This window comes from Mytilus trossulus, chromosome 3 (genome assembly GCF_036588685.1).
Source record: "Mytilus trossulus isolate FHL-02 chromosome 3, PNRI_Mtr1.1.1.hap1, whole genome shotgun sequence".
NCBI lineage: Eukaryota > Metazoa > Mollusca > Bivalvia > Mytilida > Mytilidae > Mytilus > Mytilus trossulus.
In genome coordinates this window covers 57,435,203-57,453,938 of record NC_086375.1, presented here as the reverse complement: position 1 = coordinate 57,453,938, position 18,736 = coordinate 57,435,203, and the positions used below count along the sequence as shown (strand labels likewise).

Genomic DNA, 18,736 nt, shown 5'->3' with positions numbered 1-18,736 from the left:
AAGTTAAGGTTTGCTGTTTTTTTTTTAAGGATTTGTGATAAGGTCTATTGAGAGAAAACTATATTGGTATTTCATTGATATTTGGTAGGCAGTTGGTTTTTCATTGGCACATCTCTACATCTCTTTCCAAGGAGATCATTTGACTTTGCTCCCAAAAGTCAAAATTGTTGACTGAAACTTTTCCATCGTTACATACAATTTGAATTGAAGATTTGAATTACTAGTCCTGAGATATTTATGAAATGATAAAAACATAGCATAAATTTCTGAATGAGCTTTAAGCAGAATGAGTTTTGTGGATCTCAAATAGCAAAACACAAACTTTGTCATTATATAATACAGGAGATTTTGTCACCACAAATTTTTCCAAATTGGCTGTTCTTTTGAACATGTTCAGGAGTTGATAATTCTTCTATTTTTAGAATAACAGATATTCATAACAACGATATGTGTGAAAGAGAGAAGGGCATTTTTTTTTTCCAACAACAATCTTTTATGATGTTGTACATTAATATGCCTGAATGGATCTATCAAATTAAAATGATGATATATAATTAACACACTAATTTCATGTGCATGACAATGTGCACAACAGGCTTCTATATCATCTTCATTTCATCTCAGATTAACACTTCATATCGTAGGAAATAATACATAAAAGATTTGTAGTAAGGCTCTTTGAATGAACTAATGTGATAGGAGGAGCATGCAAGTAACACTTCAGCAAGACAGCTTGCTTTTGTTTGAGCAGTATTATAATTGCAGCTTTCTATCATGCAACACATTTCATCATTCTAAGAAGTGTTAAAACAGGATAAAACTGAAGAAATATTAAAAGAATTATAATAAAATCACTGAATATGTTTAGTTCAAACTGCATACCTTATTTTCTATAATGATTCCGGTACATAGAAGATCATGTAATACTTATGTGTAACACACATTGGACACATTCCTAAACCTCACCGAAGTACATTCTTAAGAAAAATTTTCAGTGTTTTATGGATCTGATTATAGGAAGAAAATTTATTGTAAGAACAAAGGATTTACTGAATTGTGATATTATAATTTATTTTGAGAACATAGTTGTTATACTAGTAATTACCCCTTCTATATCATTGAATGTCCAGAATTTGGTGATCAGAATCAAAGAAGTATTATTTATAGTTCAAGATTGCTCTAACATCTGACTGCCTTTTGAGATTTTCTTGGACCATTGAATTATTAGTCCCCCCAAAAAATAGCAGTCAGATGTTAGAGCAATCTGGAACTATCAAATGCCTTTGGAAAGTAAATTGAAAGTATTTGATGGTGAAAAAAGAAAAATAAATCAAATATTGACTTTACAAGTGGTATTTCAGATGACAGAAAAGGTCACAGGTTTAGAAGATAGACTTAAAGATTCAGAAGACAGATGTTTACAGTTACAAAATAAGGCAAAGGAGGTGTGAATATGTGTAGTACATCTTGAAATGACCGAACACAATTTCTTAGCATATGGCACAAAAAATTACTGATGAATAATTCTTAGATATATTCTATGACTTCTATATTCTATGAAATGTTGTAAGAGGCTAAGGTTAACAAGCTGTCTTTGACCTAGGTACATAGTCTGATGGAAAACAAATGCCCAGTTTTAGAAGAAGACATTTTCTTGTATTTTATAGATAAGTGTGCATTTAGGTCCAAATAAGATGTATACAAGTACAAGTAGCATGGCACTGTGTGCCAAATTGTCTGATTTTTATATATTTTCGTCTCTGGATACAGTTGCGTTTGGATAGAATTTAATTTAATCATTGTGTTTACTCATTCTGTATTTTATAAGATATTTTCAGAGAATTAATGGTAAAATATAAAGCAGAGGGAATTTTTTATATGGAAATATTTTTCTTTTTTCTTTATGATATATATATATTATTTTTATTTGCAAAATCCTGTCCATCTTTGGTGGTTGGCTTAAAATCATTTTTTATGAGGTAACAAATATATTAGCTATGTTTCCCTTTAGCATGTTTGTCCTTGAAAAAAAAAAAAAATGAAGACTATAATATGTTACCTACAGTGAAATACAAAAGTGGGCAATATCCAATTCTCACAAGTTTACTTGTAAAAATTCTCTTTGTATTATCGATTAGGCTGTTGCACTTCATCAGCAAACACACAGCTTAATATGAGACAGCAATTAAGAAAATTTCACATTTGCCTAGTATGAATCCCTTTGTGCTTTTGTGGTGTTGCATATGTGCACTTGTGTACCTTTCATTATTGTAATTGATTGAGTAAATGATAATGCATATGCCACTAGAAAACTGAAGGTAAATATACCTTTGCCACAAAAAAGAATTACAATATAACCATACAATCCTTAAATGAAAATGAAGCATTCCAGGATAGCAAAAGCCTATGAATGCACTACGTTTCTAGTATCACTTATTTATGTTACGAAACAACAAATTTATTTTAATGATTAAATTGATAAAAGAGAACGAAATTTTACTATACAAACAATGAAATGAATGTAAAGGCAAAACTTGATTATTTTCTATATAAAGAAGAGATATATTCCCCCATACTTCATATGAAGATAGAGATGCTTAAGTATGATTTAACCACAGAAAGAAACGTCACAAAATATAAAGCAATACTGTAGTACATCTATTTCACTTCAATATGAAATTAATTACTGATGTATTTGTATTTTCATTGTTGACAGGCTGAAGTGAGAATCTCATCATTAGAAGAAGAACTTCATGAAAAGAATAATATTACACAAAATTTAGATGATTTACTAAAGGTAAAATTGTTGGGGATATCTGTTTTAAGACTGGAATAATATTGCTGTTTACTACTAAGATTGTTTACTTTAGTTGATAAGTGTAAAGTGCCGATGACATAATATGAAGATTTGCTTGTTATGTATTTCATTAAATAATTGATGAAGTATGTTTTTTTCCCAAGTGCTCAATGAATCTGAAAAATGTACTGGAATTTCCATTATAGCAGCTTATGAAAACGTATAATGATTTTAAGCAGAAAATAAAAAAATACAAATTTATCTACTCTGTAGAATATACTCAGCTAAAATATAAAACTTTTATTTAAATCATATAGTTTAACTTCTGACGAAATTGCAAGATTTTTAAGTAATGGTAATATAATGAATAGCTTTTTTTATTTTTTTTATTTAGAAAATAGAAGAACTCAAGAAGAGTAATAAAGATTTGGCCTCTACAAATGTACGGCTAAATGGTATCATAAAAACTGGTCAAGATTCTTTATCCAAAGAAACAGAGTTAGTCAATGAGCTACGCAAACAGATAGAAGCAAGAAACAAGGTAAATAAGAATATTAATTGAAAAAAGTAAAAAATATATTAAAATACCTGAGAAATCACAGAAAAAGTTCCATTTTATTGTTAAACAAATTTTTACAGACATGATTTAGCAATTGTACTTTATTTTGATAATTGCTAATGTCAATCTTGATTTTAACATTGTGTAATGGCAAATATCTTGTCTTCAGTCTTCTCAAGCACATCTGGCACTGGAAAATTCAATTTCAAACAGTAATAATCCATGCTTGAAATAAGAAAAGTGTTATTAATTAATTTTGATATTAGAATATTTCATTATTATACTGTTTTGTATTTTAGTCATCCGGTGCAACACCTAGTCAAGAAAATGAAGATGTAAGTACATGAAGTAGTGATACCATGTTTAATTATTATTATCGAAAACAGGGGGAACAACAATAAGTTTGTTAGAGTATGATGTAATACATCACTTATCAATTACTTGTTGACCAAATGCTCATTTATTTTTCAATATGATAAAAGTATGAAATTTCATAGCAATTTTCATGAGAACTACAAATAAAAGCTGCCCGAAATTTGTTTTCATGATTCATTTGAACATACCTTAAGGTGTGAATCATTTTCATACCCATTGGTCATCAACTGCCTGTTTAATGAATACATAGGGTATCAGTAGTAAGCAATAGCTCATAGTTCTATTTGTTAGGTTTAATATTGTGAAACGTTTATAAGACATGTGGTTAAAAGTTTATATGGTATATAGCATTTATTTTATTCATTTTTTACAATGGAAATGTTACTATAGTACTGTTTTTATCAAATAAATTTTCCTAGACGATAACAAAAACTAAGTCAAAACACCACACACTCAAAAAATTTCTCAATGACAGGATTCAGTCAGATGATGGTAGTTAAGCAAACTTACTTTTACTATACTGAATGAAAATTAGACAGAAATTATGTATACCTCTTATTTTACTCTTAACTCTTACATTTTTCTAGTTGAAGAAAAAGTTAGCTGATGCAGAAAAACAGCTAGATAAAGAAATCACAGCAAATAAACAGATGTCACAGAAATTGGTATGTATTAATGAGTAAACAATCAGCACAACTACACCTTTATTGTGTATTATATGTTTTATACTACTTTTTTGTGATAGATTAAAGTTTATATTCTTAATTTAATCTTTTTCACTGATATTTTGGTAGTTTTTTCTTAAGACTCTTCTTTGATTATGCGGTTTGTTTTATTCAAGTTTTATCAGACTGAGTGTATATGTCAAATTATTTGATGCAAAAAGCAATTTAAATTTGGCCAAATAGTGGAACAGGTATATAGAATTGATAGACAAAAATTCAAATTGTAAGCATTTAAATATGTGTTAATGTTTCAAAGGAAATCAGTAGCCCTTTTCACAAAAAGTCTTCAGTGTAAAATTTATCAGAAGTCTAAAATATTCCTTAACAATTCAACTTAATATTTTTATCATAAGATTAATTTTACAATTAAGATTTTTTGTGAAAAAGGCTACTGGTTGCTAGTTTTCTAGGAAAAGCTGAGATTCCTTTATTAGAAGTTAGATGATTTTAAAAGTGGTAAAGTGATTTATAATCAAAGAAGAGCTTAAAATGGTTGTGGATCTTTCTAGTTTATTTTATAATTTTATAATTGATTTTTTTCTCCATTTAGAGTGAATCTACGGAGCCCAAGTCTGAAACCTGATTTGACAGGTGATGAAATGTATATCTTTCTCACTATAGATGTAAACTAATCTAATTTCTCTGTTTTGTTCTTTGAGTTTCATTTTGTATGATCTTTTTTCTGTTTAGTTTGAACTAATAATTTAGTATTTTCTCTGTGCATGTTTGATTCTACATTAGAAGACCTGATTTGAGCACCTTATACTTTCATTGAAATTGCTTTATACTTGACAAAACTAAATTCTTTAGATCTCAGAAGTGCATATTTTTTCTGCTTGTGCAATCAAACATGTACATGTACATTATTTATTTAATAGCACAAGTTTTGCTTATACAAATATTATTTGAATGCTGTATGATATTATATAACTCAACAATTCTTAGTGTTGCTTTTCAGTGTTGCTGTGTTTTAATTATTTGCAAAGATTTATTTTATTTCAGTAGAAAATAAGTTGCCCATATTTATATGCTATCCTATGTACAAAACAAGTTACTATTGAATGAATGTATATGCTCTGGTATTTTTAAATGTATTTGGTTCACGGTACTATTCAACCCTATGGGCCAATGTAAGCTATTGCCTTCACTTGTCATCTGCCATTGCTGTTAACAAACAATTAACTTCTTCACTGTACCAATATATTTAAATCACATTTGAATGATCATTAGGATATTTATGATAAAATTGAGCATGGAAATGGGGAATGTGTCAAAGAGACAACAACCCCACCAAATAAAAAAACAACAGCAGAAGGTCACCAACAGGTCTTCAATGTAGCAAGAAATTCCTGCACCCAGAGGCGTTCTTCAGCTGTCCCCTCAACAAATATATACTAGTTCAGTGATAATGAACGCCATACTTATTTCCAAATTGTACACAAGAAACTAAAATTAAAATAATACAAGAATAACAAAGGCCAGAGGCTCCTGACTTGGGACAGGCGCAAAAATGCGGCGGGGTTAAACATGTTTGTGAGATCTCAACCCTCCCCCTATACCTCTAACCAATGTAGAAAAGTAATCGATAACAATACGCACATTAAAATTCAGTTCAAGAGAAGTCCGAGTCTGATGTCAGAAGATGTAACCAAAGAAAATAAACAAAATGACAATAATACATAAATAACAACAGACTACTAGCAGTTAACTGACTTCAGCTCCAGACTTCAATTAAACTGACTGAAAGATTATGATTTCATCATATGGGTATACTTTGTGTGTTGTTTCTGTCAATCAGCTGACAATGCCAGTATTCCTAACATTGATTATAAGGGTAAAATGCAAGAAATTATGTGATATCTTGGAAATTATTAAAAAGAATCAAATGTATTGAACTTAAGTTTCTTTTTATCTTTTCATACATAGACATTGATTAAGTTGATGAGAATTCCTTTCACGTTAAAATTCAAAAAGAAAGGAGATGAATCACTTTCCTATTTAATTTTCACATCCTGCTGATCATTTTATTTGTTCCAACAATTTCATTTGCTACAATAAATAACATTTAACTGAATTAAGAAAAAAGTTAATTATATTGTTATACTGACAGTTGTTTCGGAGACGAAAGAATGGTCCTAACCCAATGACAGGTACTTTATCAACCAATCATTGGCCAGGCTTTTGTCATGTGATTTCTTAAGAAATGGAATGTTGTCAAACAGGCTTGACTAATACTAACAGGATGCATGTGTGGTTTAAAATATGTTAATCACAAATGACACTAGATTGTAGGAATTAAAATATAAATTTAAGAAAAGCATTTAAATAGTTTTTTATGTGAACTGACCTACTTTTGATGTTCTAACAACAATGTATATGCACAGCTGCTTTTAAATGCTTCTATGCTTTGAAATTACAAAATTTATTTGAATTAAATTTACAAATATTGGCCAGGGCCATCAAAAACATATTGCACATTGTTGCAGTTTAGATGACTGACAATATAATGAAAATCAAAGAAATACCAAAACAAAGTTTGTTTAGTTTATCAAAGTGTTCAAAGCAACATACTTCTATTTGTGAATTTCAATTTTAGAATGTTACTAAAAATTTTGACTAAAACAACTTTAATTGCATTTTTTTTTGCAAGTAAAACAGTCACTGTGATTTCAAAGCATAATTCTATGTATTTATAATTTAAAATCATGTTGTATGAAGTTATTTATTTAGATTTGTTTGAAAAGTTAGTTCCCTTTATTAACCCCTCTCTCTGTTGAATTCAGGCTCAATTAGGGGTTATGGTGAGTACAAGGAAACACTATTGCCCTCTATGTAGAATTTATCACAGTTTGGTCAGATTAATATATATTGCATGCATATTTGACCAAACAAATTCACAATCAATTTTTCTTAAAAATGAATTCACCAATAGTATTGAATATATATTTTTTTTTTAACCTTTCAACTCTTACGTAGAATATATTGCACTGTATTGAATACACATTTTGAAATATAAGAAAAGACTACATTCATTTAGTTTTACCACTTTAAACTTCTTTGATAGTGGCAACAAATTAAAATACTAACACTTATCATCTTGGTAATGGTTGGAACCTGAGAAAAAAGGAAATTATGGAATAAGAATAAGTTGTGGACTAATTTCGGAAGTTTTATTGCTTTTAGTTCTTCTGTAAGGGTTGAAAAGAGCTACATAAAAAACACTTAAAATTAGTGAAAATTCTACATGTCTTAGTTCCACCTCTCTATATCTGGACTTGGAAGTTTTATAACTGCAGAATGGTGATGGGTAAATTTGATTTGGTGTTATATATTTATTTGTATTTCTTTGTTCAATAACTTTTATATCTTTTTCTTTAATATAGGGCAATTAACTGTATAAGTTTCTATTGGTTTCATGTTTGCAACTTCAAATGCAAGATTTTATTAACTTTGTGTATATGATTCTACATCATTAAACATTAATACCCAAATTTATTTGAAAAAGGGACTTTTATTCAGATCCTTGCTTGTGTGACTCATTCCAATTTTGGTCCAGTTATTTTAAAGTGATTATAGATGGACAGAGAAGAGCAAATGTTTGTTTGTTAAGAGCCCTATGCACAAACTTGTTTACTGTCCTTGTACATGTTGAATTTCAGTGAGGTTATTGGTTCTAATTAAGTCTTCTCTTCTCTTCTCTTCTTTCTTTATAATTGTATTTTGAATACCTCTTGGTTTCTATTATTTTTCTTTGATATGTTCACAATTATTTTCTTTCCTCTTTCTTTGATATTTTAACACTTATTTTCTTTCCTTTTTCTTTGATATTTTAACACTTATTTTCTCCTCTTTTTGATACAATTTGCTTCAGTGTTTTGTTCATTTGTTTTAGTAGATTCCTGCTTAGAATTTCTCATTGCCATTTTGCAGTAAGTTTTCCTCCTATGTCGATTATTTTAAAGCTAGCTGAAAAGAAAGAAATTTTTTCGTTTGCATGCATATAGAATTTTAGAATTATTTTGTACTCACATATAGAAAATATATTTCACTCAATTGCACTTTATCAAAGTAGAATTAGAACTCAAAGAACTAATTATATAATCCTGTAAATAGAAGTTTATATTTGTTCTGTCAAGTAACAGTAGAATAAAAGTTGTTTTTCTTTCATTTCCCGTCCAATAACAATTCTTCCAGAAGTAGTGCATCATTTCATACTGAATTGCTAACCTATATTTATTTTTATTGACCTAAAAAACAAACTTGTCTAAAGGATTGAGACTTCAGTTTGAAAATGTTACCCATATTTTAATACAGTACTAATAGTTATTATTCAAATGACACTATAAAAAATATTTACTAAAATGCTTGATGGCAATTGGATGGAAGGTTTAATGTCTAACACATTTAACATTTAGTGGTGTCTTGTTAGATTATTCTAAATATTTTTGTTGATACTGTATAATTGGTAATCTTTAATTTGATTTCCTTCATGTTCCGACTGATTTTTGACCGAATTTCTCCGTCTTTTTCAGGCTGCTTCAAATGACCTGGGTACACAGGTGTAAGCTGCTAATTATGGAGGACCAGAAAAACAACTTTAAACAGACATAATCTTTCTTGTAGTTGTTAGAATGTTGCATTATGTTTATCCACTGTATTTATTATAAAGGAAAGGATTTCACAAGCAAGATAAACTGTCCATTATACAATATCTAACTGTGATTATTTATAATTTTCTCATGTATGTATATGCCTGAATTTAAATCTGATATATAATTTAGATTCAAGTTCATTCAACTGATGAAAGGAAAATCAAGAAAAACTGTAAAATTGCAAAAATAAATTGCCATTATCATAAATATAGTTTATCAAGGCATTTGCTACTACGCATTAAGTAGAATTATTGATTTAAACCAGTTTGAGTGACATTTCATCATGGTTAACAAAAAATTACAACAGAAATATTATCATTGATCCATGACACATTGATAAGATATAAAATCTATAAATAAATTTAATAAAAATAACAAGTACAACCAAAAAAGGATGTTAAAAGAAAATTATATTTATTTATATAAAATTAGTGCTTAATTTTGCAATAATTTTGGTGTTTGTGTGCCATTTAATGTTGTTCTATCACTACCAAGACATAATTGTGAAAAGTTGTTGGTTTTCTTAAGAAAAACCTCTGCCATGTGCAATATATAACAATCATGGATAAACTGAAGAAAATTGTTTACATTAAATGTGAACATACTAACAACAATCTAATATACACTTAACTGAAGAAAAAGGATTGATATTTAATAAACTATTCAATGAAGCCAGTTATAAACAATGTTGTATCTTGACTAATGATTTTTCTCAATTTAATTCATGTTATAAGATTTTATGACAGGTTTTTGATAAAACTAAAAAGCATTGGTTTACATTTTGGGCTTTCACTTTGTTGTAACTAATACATGTATATTATGCATTATCTGAAATCAAAATGAAATTATATAATTAAAGTCAAGTGGATTTAATTGGAATCCTACGAATGCTTATATTTTTAACATAAATGAATTCTGTCTATGGATATCACTAAAATGTGGTTATAAATGATAGATTGGTGAAATCTTATTTTTTTATCATAGATGTTTATTAAAGTCATATAAAACTTCAAGATTAAAAGGCACAATCCAAAATGTTGAATTAAAAAAATCATTGTAAATGAACATTTCAAGATGTTGATTAAACTTTTACATTTGTATCACCAAATAGCAGCAAATTACTTCAGCTTTCCCTAAAGAATGATGAAATAAGAACCCAGTTAAAGTGCTATGTTTATTTTTCACTATTCTTGTATTTACATTAAACATCATTTATCAATCCATCAATCTAAGGTCAACACATAGATTAAATGTCATACAGATGTACAATATGCACTCCAAATCAAATCTTTTTTAAAATTCTAGCTCATAAATGTTGTAGAGTAAGTGAACTTTGAAAAAAGAAAGTGCCTAATGTTAATTGTTTGCAAAATTATTTACACATACTTTAAGTATAGATTTTCTTCTTTGACATTATATGTTCATTTGTTGTTGGGTTTCTGTCACCTTGACATTAACCTCTTTATCTTCTTTTTGTTGGCATTAAAGCAAAAATTTATTTTTGTCAATAAAAAAACTTATTTTACAAAGTATATGTAATAAATTTATACTATAACAAAATTATAAGAATATAAATTGCATATAACCTCATATTTCTTTTAATCATTTGTATCTCACAACTTGCACTGCAAACTAATTATATATCCTTCACAGTTAGGCTAGGCTAAGCACGTTATTATTTTATTCACTCATTGTAAAAGTGTTCATCTAGTCATATGTTATTTTTGTTTTTATGGTTTTCTTGTTTTGTTTTGATGGGACAGCTTTAATTTACTTATTATACAGTCAGTTTCAATAATAACTTGGAATAAAGTGTAAAATTGAGTAAATATCATAAGCAAATCCAATGAATCATACCAGATTAATATAAGAGCACGTTTTTATTACATATCACCAGCTTAAATGAGCAATATCATGTCAACATGAAGATTGCAGTTTTTGTTTTATTGGAGATAGTATTGATAGCCAAACAAGGGATAATTTCATGATACAACTCTATTAAACTACCCAATAAAAGCCAACTAAAATTGGTATTATCTTTAACGTTCATCTCAATTGTTTTTTATTCACGAGTTTCATAAGCCAAATACATATCATCAACTCTTATCAGTATGTTTCCAATCATTTACTGCTGTTAATGTATTTCTATCCCCTTGAATCAATTGTTTCCTTTACTTGGCTTACAAGGACTTCATCATTTTTGGCATTACATGTAGATTTTAGTAAATGGCTGCACATTTAAACATATCCTCAATCGAAACCTCACATCTTAATGATCTAGGCACACTCATGCACAGTGTATTTAAGACTATCAATCCTTATTTTTTTATACTTCGCTTTTCTTTGGTCAGTTTTCTTATTTTATTTTACAAGTATATGTGCTAATAGTTCTATTTTTAAGTCATTTTGTAACTTAATCCAAAATTGACTCTTATTTGAAATTCTATTTGTATTAAGTTACTTTTTATTATGGAGTGCAAGTATAGATTTATCAAATGGTTCATTGCTATGCAGAGCAATGAAGAAATCACAATAAAAAGTTATTTATAGCTGCCACTTCCAGGATCTTCAAATGGATTATACAATTGTTTAAAGTTCAAATACCATATTTTATACAAACCTGATATTGCATGCAAATTAAAGGAGAATAAGTGAAAGCTTTATGCATCTCTTACCGGAGCAAATCCTTGCAGCCAAACAGTTCTACTCCCATTAAATGAATGTAATAAGAGTCAATTAAGGAATCAGAAAACTTAAAGAGCAATAAGGTTTCATGTTCATACAAGTTTTATGTATTTACATACACAATTCAAGACAGAACGTTAGAAACTTATGGCACCTTTAGCAAGAACTTTTATAATTCTGTAACGTCAGTATGCTTGAACCCTTTTACATTTCGCTTATTTTTCGAAGATGACATAGATGTTGTATATGTGACTTAGTTTGATATTTTTTTTGAAAGGGCTCATTAAAGTTTGTTTATATATTTGATTAATATATGAAAAGTCGAACATAATCATTTGTCATAACATTTTTATAAAATGATCAGAATAAGCTAGCTTTTGATCAATTTCAACTTTAAGAAAATATATGCACTTTTGTATATGATACCAACAGCCAAATAAGAAGCCCAAAATAGTTTACTCATTTCATTGAAATAAATCGAAAACAACCTTTTCATCATCTTCTGAAACATTGCTTAATTCAACATTGGTTCAAAATTACTGAGAGAAAAGTTTAAGGTGACCTTGAGCAAAGGGCATCTGCTAATATTGATATTAAGTGACCTCTGACTGTATATAAAGATAAGTTATGTTATTGTAAGTCCCATCAGCGATTTATTTTCTGTCTTCCATGTTTTGTTGTACTTTGCTAGTTCAGCATCCAAGATGTTGATTTATCTAAGGTTGTATCTCATTATGTAAATATCTTATTTCCACTGCCTTTTTACACTTTCAAGGTTCCTCATGGTACATGGATACCAATTTCAATGTCTGCTGTATATAACTGGCTTAATTTCAAATTTCACTCCTATCTTTGTAGTGGATCATGTTTCAGATTTCACTGCTATCTTTGTAGTGGATCATAATTCAATAAAAAGGTTTTGTTAACTTTTAACGGAAAATTGAATTTCAAAAGTGACTTTTAAATCTATAATATTGATATGTTAAATATGTGCAAGATCACATGAAAATATTGCATGTATAAGTGACAAACAGTTTTCTTGAGATAATTATTTTATTCCACCAAAACATCATATACAGTATTATAATGAGAAAATGAATTATTGTATCTGTGTAGCTTGGCAAGACATGAAATCAGTAGGAAATCTACAGAAAAAAAGTAATGTTTTAAATTAGTTAATAAATTGAATAGTACAGTGTAGTTATATGGGCTAAAGAGTTTGCTACATTGTATAGTTAGCTTATTGTTGCTGTTATGTTACTGTCTCATGTAATGTGATAAACATTTTGTTTTCATTAAGATAGGAATCGGTTAAGGATAATTATATGGAAAGGACCACAATGTATTTATCAGAGATGTAACAAAATAAACTTCATTCAGTTTATCACCATTGTTTTCTTATATTTTCAATCGACCTGACAGATGTTATTTTTTTATATAAAAAGATGTGGTATGAGTGCCATTGAGACAACTCTCCATCCAAGTAAAAATTTGTAGAAGTAAACTATTATTGACTTCAACACGGAGCCTTGGCTAAACCTGAACAACAATCTATAAAGGCCCCAAAAATGACTAGTTTAAAACCATTCAAACAGGAAAACCAACGCTCTAATCTATATAAATAAAAACAAAGAGTGCACACACTGAAATGTCTCGCCTTCTTTTATTATTTTGATAGTCCTCAATAGAAAGTTTTACTACAACTTTTACATAGACTTTACATGATCCAGGAAAATCAAGGTCATATAAACCAAATGAGTAATGCATGTTCACCTTACAATCATTCAATACACTAAATATAGTTGATTTATTGCTCATAGTTTCTAAGAAACAGACTTAACCAAGAAAATAAAACATTGACCAATGAACCATGAAAATGAGGTCAAGGTCAGATAAACCATACCAGGCAGACATGTACAGCTTATGGTCCTTCCATACAACAAATAAAGTTGACCTATTGCATACAGTAAAAGAAAAACAGACCAAAACACATAAATTTAATACTGAGCAATGAACCATGAAAATGAGGTCATTTTCAAATACACCTGCGAGCCTGACATGTACATCAAAAAATATTTCCTTGCACTCAATATAGTTGACCTTTTGCATATTGTATTAAAGAAAATACCAAAACTAAAAAACTAGACTATGACCACTGAACCATGACACTAAGGTCAATGTCAGATGACACCTGACAGTTGGACATGTAATATAGTATAAGAAAAACAGACCAATACACAAAAAGTGAATATAATCACAGAACTATGAAAATGAGGTCAAGGTCAGATGACACCTGCCAGTTGGACATGTATTCCTTACAATCCTCCCATAAATCAAATATACTAGACCTACTGCTTATGGTATTGGAGATATGGACTTGGTCACCAAAACTTAACCTTATGCACTGATCCTTGAAATGAGATCAAATGAAAACTATGTGATGGGTACAAGGACCTTGCAAGGTACACACATACAGTTATCCTATTACTCATAATAAGAGAGAAATTAACATTACAAAAAATCTCAACTTTTTTTCAAGTAGTCACTGAACCATGAAAATGAGGTCAAGGAAAATGGATGTGTGACACAGAAACTTCATAACATAAGTGATCTATATACAAAAGTATGAAGCATCCATGTCTTCCACCTTCTAAAATATAAAGCTTTTAAGAAGTTAGCTAACACTGCTGCCAGCAACCTATGTCGAGCTTTCTGTGACAAAAGTCATTGGCTCGACCAAAAAAACAGAAAAGGAAACTAATGAACCACAACAACAAACTATAACCACTGAACATCAGGTTCCTGACTTAAGACAGGCACAAACAAATGCAGTGGGTTTAAACATTTTAATAGGTACCATTACCTTCACCTTTACTAGACCCAATAATCTGTCACATTGTGGTTTTTTTTGACATTTCATATTTCCCATTTCTCATTTGGATTTTTTTTTTGTCCAAAAAACAAAAAGTTAAAATGAGGAAAATAAAATATTGGAAGGATGATATATGGACACAGAAGACAGAAAAATTCGGTCTTCACCCTTACCTGAAACAATAGTGTAACATCACAACATAGAAAGACAGAGTCAAAAAGCGAGACCTAGGTATGCTGTTTCCAGAGTTGATGTCAACATTGTATTAGTTTGTGATTAGGTCTAGTACTCTAGTTTATAGTGAACCACAAGTGGCAAGTCAGTGATATTTGGTATGCAGTTGTATAAGCATTGGAACATCTCATTTTCATGAAGATTATTTGGCCCCGTCCCCTTAGTCTTGGTCTATTGACTTTGAAACTTTTGCTTAGTTTACATGTATATTAGTTTGATATTAGATCAGTTTAAGATGAACCAGTAATCTTAATTCAATGATATTTGGTGTGTATATCTATCGGCATTTGCAAGAATGGTTGGAGATTATATAGCCCCACCATGGTTCATTGACTTTGAAATTTTTACATAGTTTACATTAATGTTTGTTTAAAGGGAACAATGGTATTAGGTATGCAGCTGTATTTTCATTGACACAACTCAATTTCCATGGAGATTGTTTAGTCAAGTACCTTCAGTCTTGTTCATCCATTTTGAAAATTTACATAACTTACATGTTAAAGTATTGCTATTTCAATTTCAACATTTGCATTATCAAAAATACAAAAAAGTGAGATAAATCTCTGTGATAAGTTTATTTTTGGTTTATCATTTTTTCTAGGCCAGGTGATGTAAACTCATAGTTTCAAATTCCAATTGTATATCTCCTTTTATGTTTTAGCTTTTCTTATACTGTTAACACATTATAATAGAGAGAATCTTAATTCCAAACTCTGTACAATAAATCATTGATAAGTCAATTTGAACTTATAGCTACACATCCCATACACGGTGGGTATGGTTGTCCTGCAAGAGAACATGCTGTGCTGGTGATTCGGTCCTGACGGGTGCTGGTGATCAATGAAAAAATGTAAACAAAGACGAAAATGATGATTTTTGACGTTTTTATTCATAAAAAATGCAAGAAAACAGTTGAAATCTTTCAAATTGTTTCCTATTGGTTCATATGTAAACCATTAAAAAGTTGACCCTCTAAACTGTTTCAGTAAGCGTAACACAAAAATGCTCATTTTCAGAAAATTTAGAACTGAAAAAATAAAACAAAAATGCTCATAGAGTCCACTTTCTATACCGCATTCCACACGACAAAACTATTTTGTGAAAAACATTGCAATTTATTAAAATTTAGCATTTTCTCAATTTATTCATGTCCTGATACAATCGTAACTACTCGGCCATTCTCGCTACGCAGTACAATAGCTTTTTCTTCGTGCAACCAGAAAGGCCGAGTTGTTCCGATTGGTCCTGATACTGTGCTGGTTGGTCCTGTCATTGTGCTGGTGGGTCCTGATACGGTGCAGGTGATTTTGGATAAGATGTTGGTCATATTTGAAACAAATGTTACAAAATCAATAAAATTGGGCAGATAATTGTTGTCAATAGGATCTATGACTCCTATTTTAGCTCTTGTGCATCCATTTGGCTGTGTTTTCAAATGAGCGTAACTTGTATTACATAATTACATAAAAGGGCAACATCTTACGTCCAATATCAGATAACAATATATAGTATCTAAAATAAGAATAGTTTTATTAAGATATTAAATGCCCTTTACATTGATCAAACCCCATGCGGCATAGACTTGTGTTTTAGCGCTGCGCATACCCCTCCCCACTTCCACCCAATCAACCCTCCTCATTTCCTCCTTCATTTTTACTCTGTACAGTGGTGTACCATCACAACAATTTATCACATAAAATAATAACACAAAGACACACGTTATTGAACAACGAATGCTTGCAGGTACTGAAAGCTAGTTCAAAGCTGCATTTTCAACCTGCTAGATCTATATGCTTAGCATTTATTTCAGATGCCATGGACTCCTCATCCTGGTGACCCTGCTGCCTTTCATAACTTTATCCGTATACATGTATATATAAAAAGATAAACGAAAGGCTTCAACTGGTATTTTTGTATTTAAAATGATTAGTTGTAACGAGAATATTTGTGTTGAATGGAAACTGTGAGAGTCAAAATCTTAAATTGCTCATAAATGCTGGTGGACCCAGTTTCGTTATCTGATCTGAATTTTCTGAAATGTGCAAGCAGTGGCGGATCCAGGAATTTTCATAAGTGGGGGCCCACTGACTGACCTAAGAGGGGGCCCGCTCCAGTCACGCTTCAGTGATTCCCTACATAAGCAACCAAATTTTTTCACAAAAAGAGGGGGGCCCGGGCCCCATTCCCCCCCCCCTAAATCCGCCTCTGGCAAGGTAGATAGACATTGGCATTTTGATTTTTTTACTTGGTAAGTTTTGCCCTAATTGCTTGAACTTTTGCATTTTATACAAAGGCAGCATCATTATTTGCATGGTAGTCAGTTGCTTTCTGTGCAGGAGTGAGAGACATCACATGACTTCTATAAAGAGTCAGCTGACTCTAGGAATATTGTTCTAGGTTGGAAGTTGTTCATTGGATCATCACAGTAAAACCAGGGTTTAAAGCCGATTTCAATGAGTGTGTAGATAAAGGGAATATCTTTGGGTATCTTGCTTGCTGAACAGAAAAGTCATTGTTAGGTTATGTAAACTACCCTGCTTTAAGAGTAGACTAGTCCGACACATGACACATCTTTCTGTCTGTAGGACCAGGCTACTTCAAAAGGATACTATTGCAGTTTGCACATTTCGTAATTAACAGGCCACAGAAGGGGTCATAAACCATACACGAAAAGATAAAATATTGATCTAAGTACTTAATTTGCATCTCTGAACACCCACCCCGGCTTGTTTTTAGGAGGGTGTCTAAAAATGGTCAATTACAGACAGCCGAGTACACATTTTTCTTTCAATGCGTGTTTACGTTGATTGTTAAAGTCCTGAAAACGGATAGATGGAAACAAAAATGTTTGATATATCTGGCTTTAGATTCAGTTTTTTTAAATATAAATTAAGGCTACATTTTAATATAATAATACTAAGAATTCGCAATATCAAAAAATGCAGAAAAGAAAATAAATGAAGTGAAATGTCTTAGTAAGGAGTCATTTCTACAGAGATGGTGTTTGACACACAAAACTTAAAAGCTTTTTTTTTAAATTGACCTTTTAAAGTTAAATGTAGATGTTTAATCTAAGAATTTCTTTTTTAGATTTATATACTTGTTTTATACTCAATTGGTAGTATGAAGCTACGAGATATTTTAATTTTTGAAATTGAAGGTACAATTAACAAAGCAAACGGTAGTTTCAAATACTTTTAAAAAGATTTTTAAGGATAATGTACCCTTGTGTTGATCCTATGCTAAACAAACAAACCCGCAATACTATTGTCATTCTTATAGTCAGCATTAAATTGTTCACAAACAAATGTGTTTTAAGCTGCTAAAGACATATGATTCAAACGCTCAAAAAGTCCTTTGTTCTATATTTTTGCTCTCCATTTTTATGCAAAACCTTTTACATTTTTATTTTATGGGTTTTTGTTGAAGGTCGTTCGATGACGTATGATTGTTAACGCATACTTCCTTTTGGTTTCTTATGGAAATTTGTCCATTGACAACAAACATACCACATCATCTACTTTATATAACTTAAAGTATTGTATAAATTGCAAAAAAGATGAAAAGAAGGGTGTCATTAACAGGCCAATAAATAAGATTACAGTTTAATAATTCAAAAAAAAAAAAAAAAAAAATAGAGGTATTTTTTTCTCTCATAATAACAGTAAACAGATTCACAACAATGTCAATCTTAAGAAAGCAGACACAGTTAATTAGCCAGTAACAGTACAGCATCAATGATCTTGAATATATGCCACTTTTAACTAAAATATAAAAGCACAGAACCAGGACAAAGGAGCACAGAACCAGGACCGTTTTTCTTATCACCAGCACAGC

General features: G+C 30.1%; 1 protein-coding gene across 16 annotated transcripts in view; it reads left to right on the top strand.

The window, feature by feature from the left end:
- LOC134711954 (kinectin-like) overlaps positions 1–13,177 on the top strand; it is a 34,265-nt gene extending 21,088 nt beyond the window's left edge. For 5 of the 16 annotated variants that reach the window (XM_063572995.1, XM_063572994.1, XM_063572992.1 and 2 more), the window contains 7 exons: positions 1,362–1,445; positions 2,717–2,797; positions 3,192–3,338; positions 3,656–3,691; positions 4,319–4,396; positions 7,240–7,257; positions 8,989–13,177. In XM_063572995.1, the coding sequence (XP_063429065.1) occupies positions 1,362–1,445; positions 2,717–2,797; positions 3,192–3,338; positions 3,656–3,691; positions 4,319–4,396; positions 7,240–7,257; positions 8,989–9,021 (477 nt within the window). In that variant the 3' untranslated portion in view covers positions 9,022–13,177. Of the gene's footprint in view, positions 1–1,361; positions 1,446–2,716; positions 2,798–3,191; positions 3,339–3,655; positions 3,692–4,318; positions 4,397–5,006; positions 5,058–7,239; positions 7,258–8,348; positions 8,386–8,988 lie in introns of all 16 variants that reach the window. The other 11 variants (XM_063572996.1, XM_063572993.1, XR_010106249.1 and 8 more) reach the window with 10 other exon arrangements.
- Positions 13,178–18,736: the final 5,559 nt, after the last annotated feature.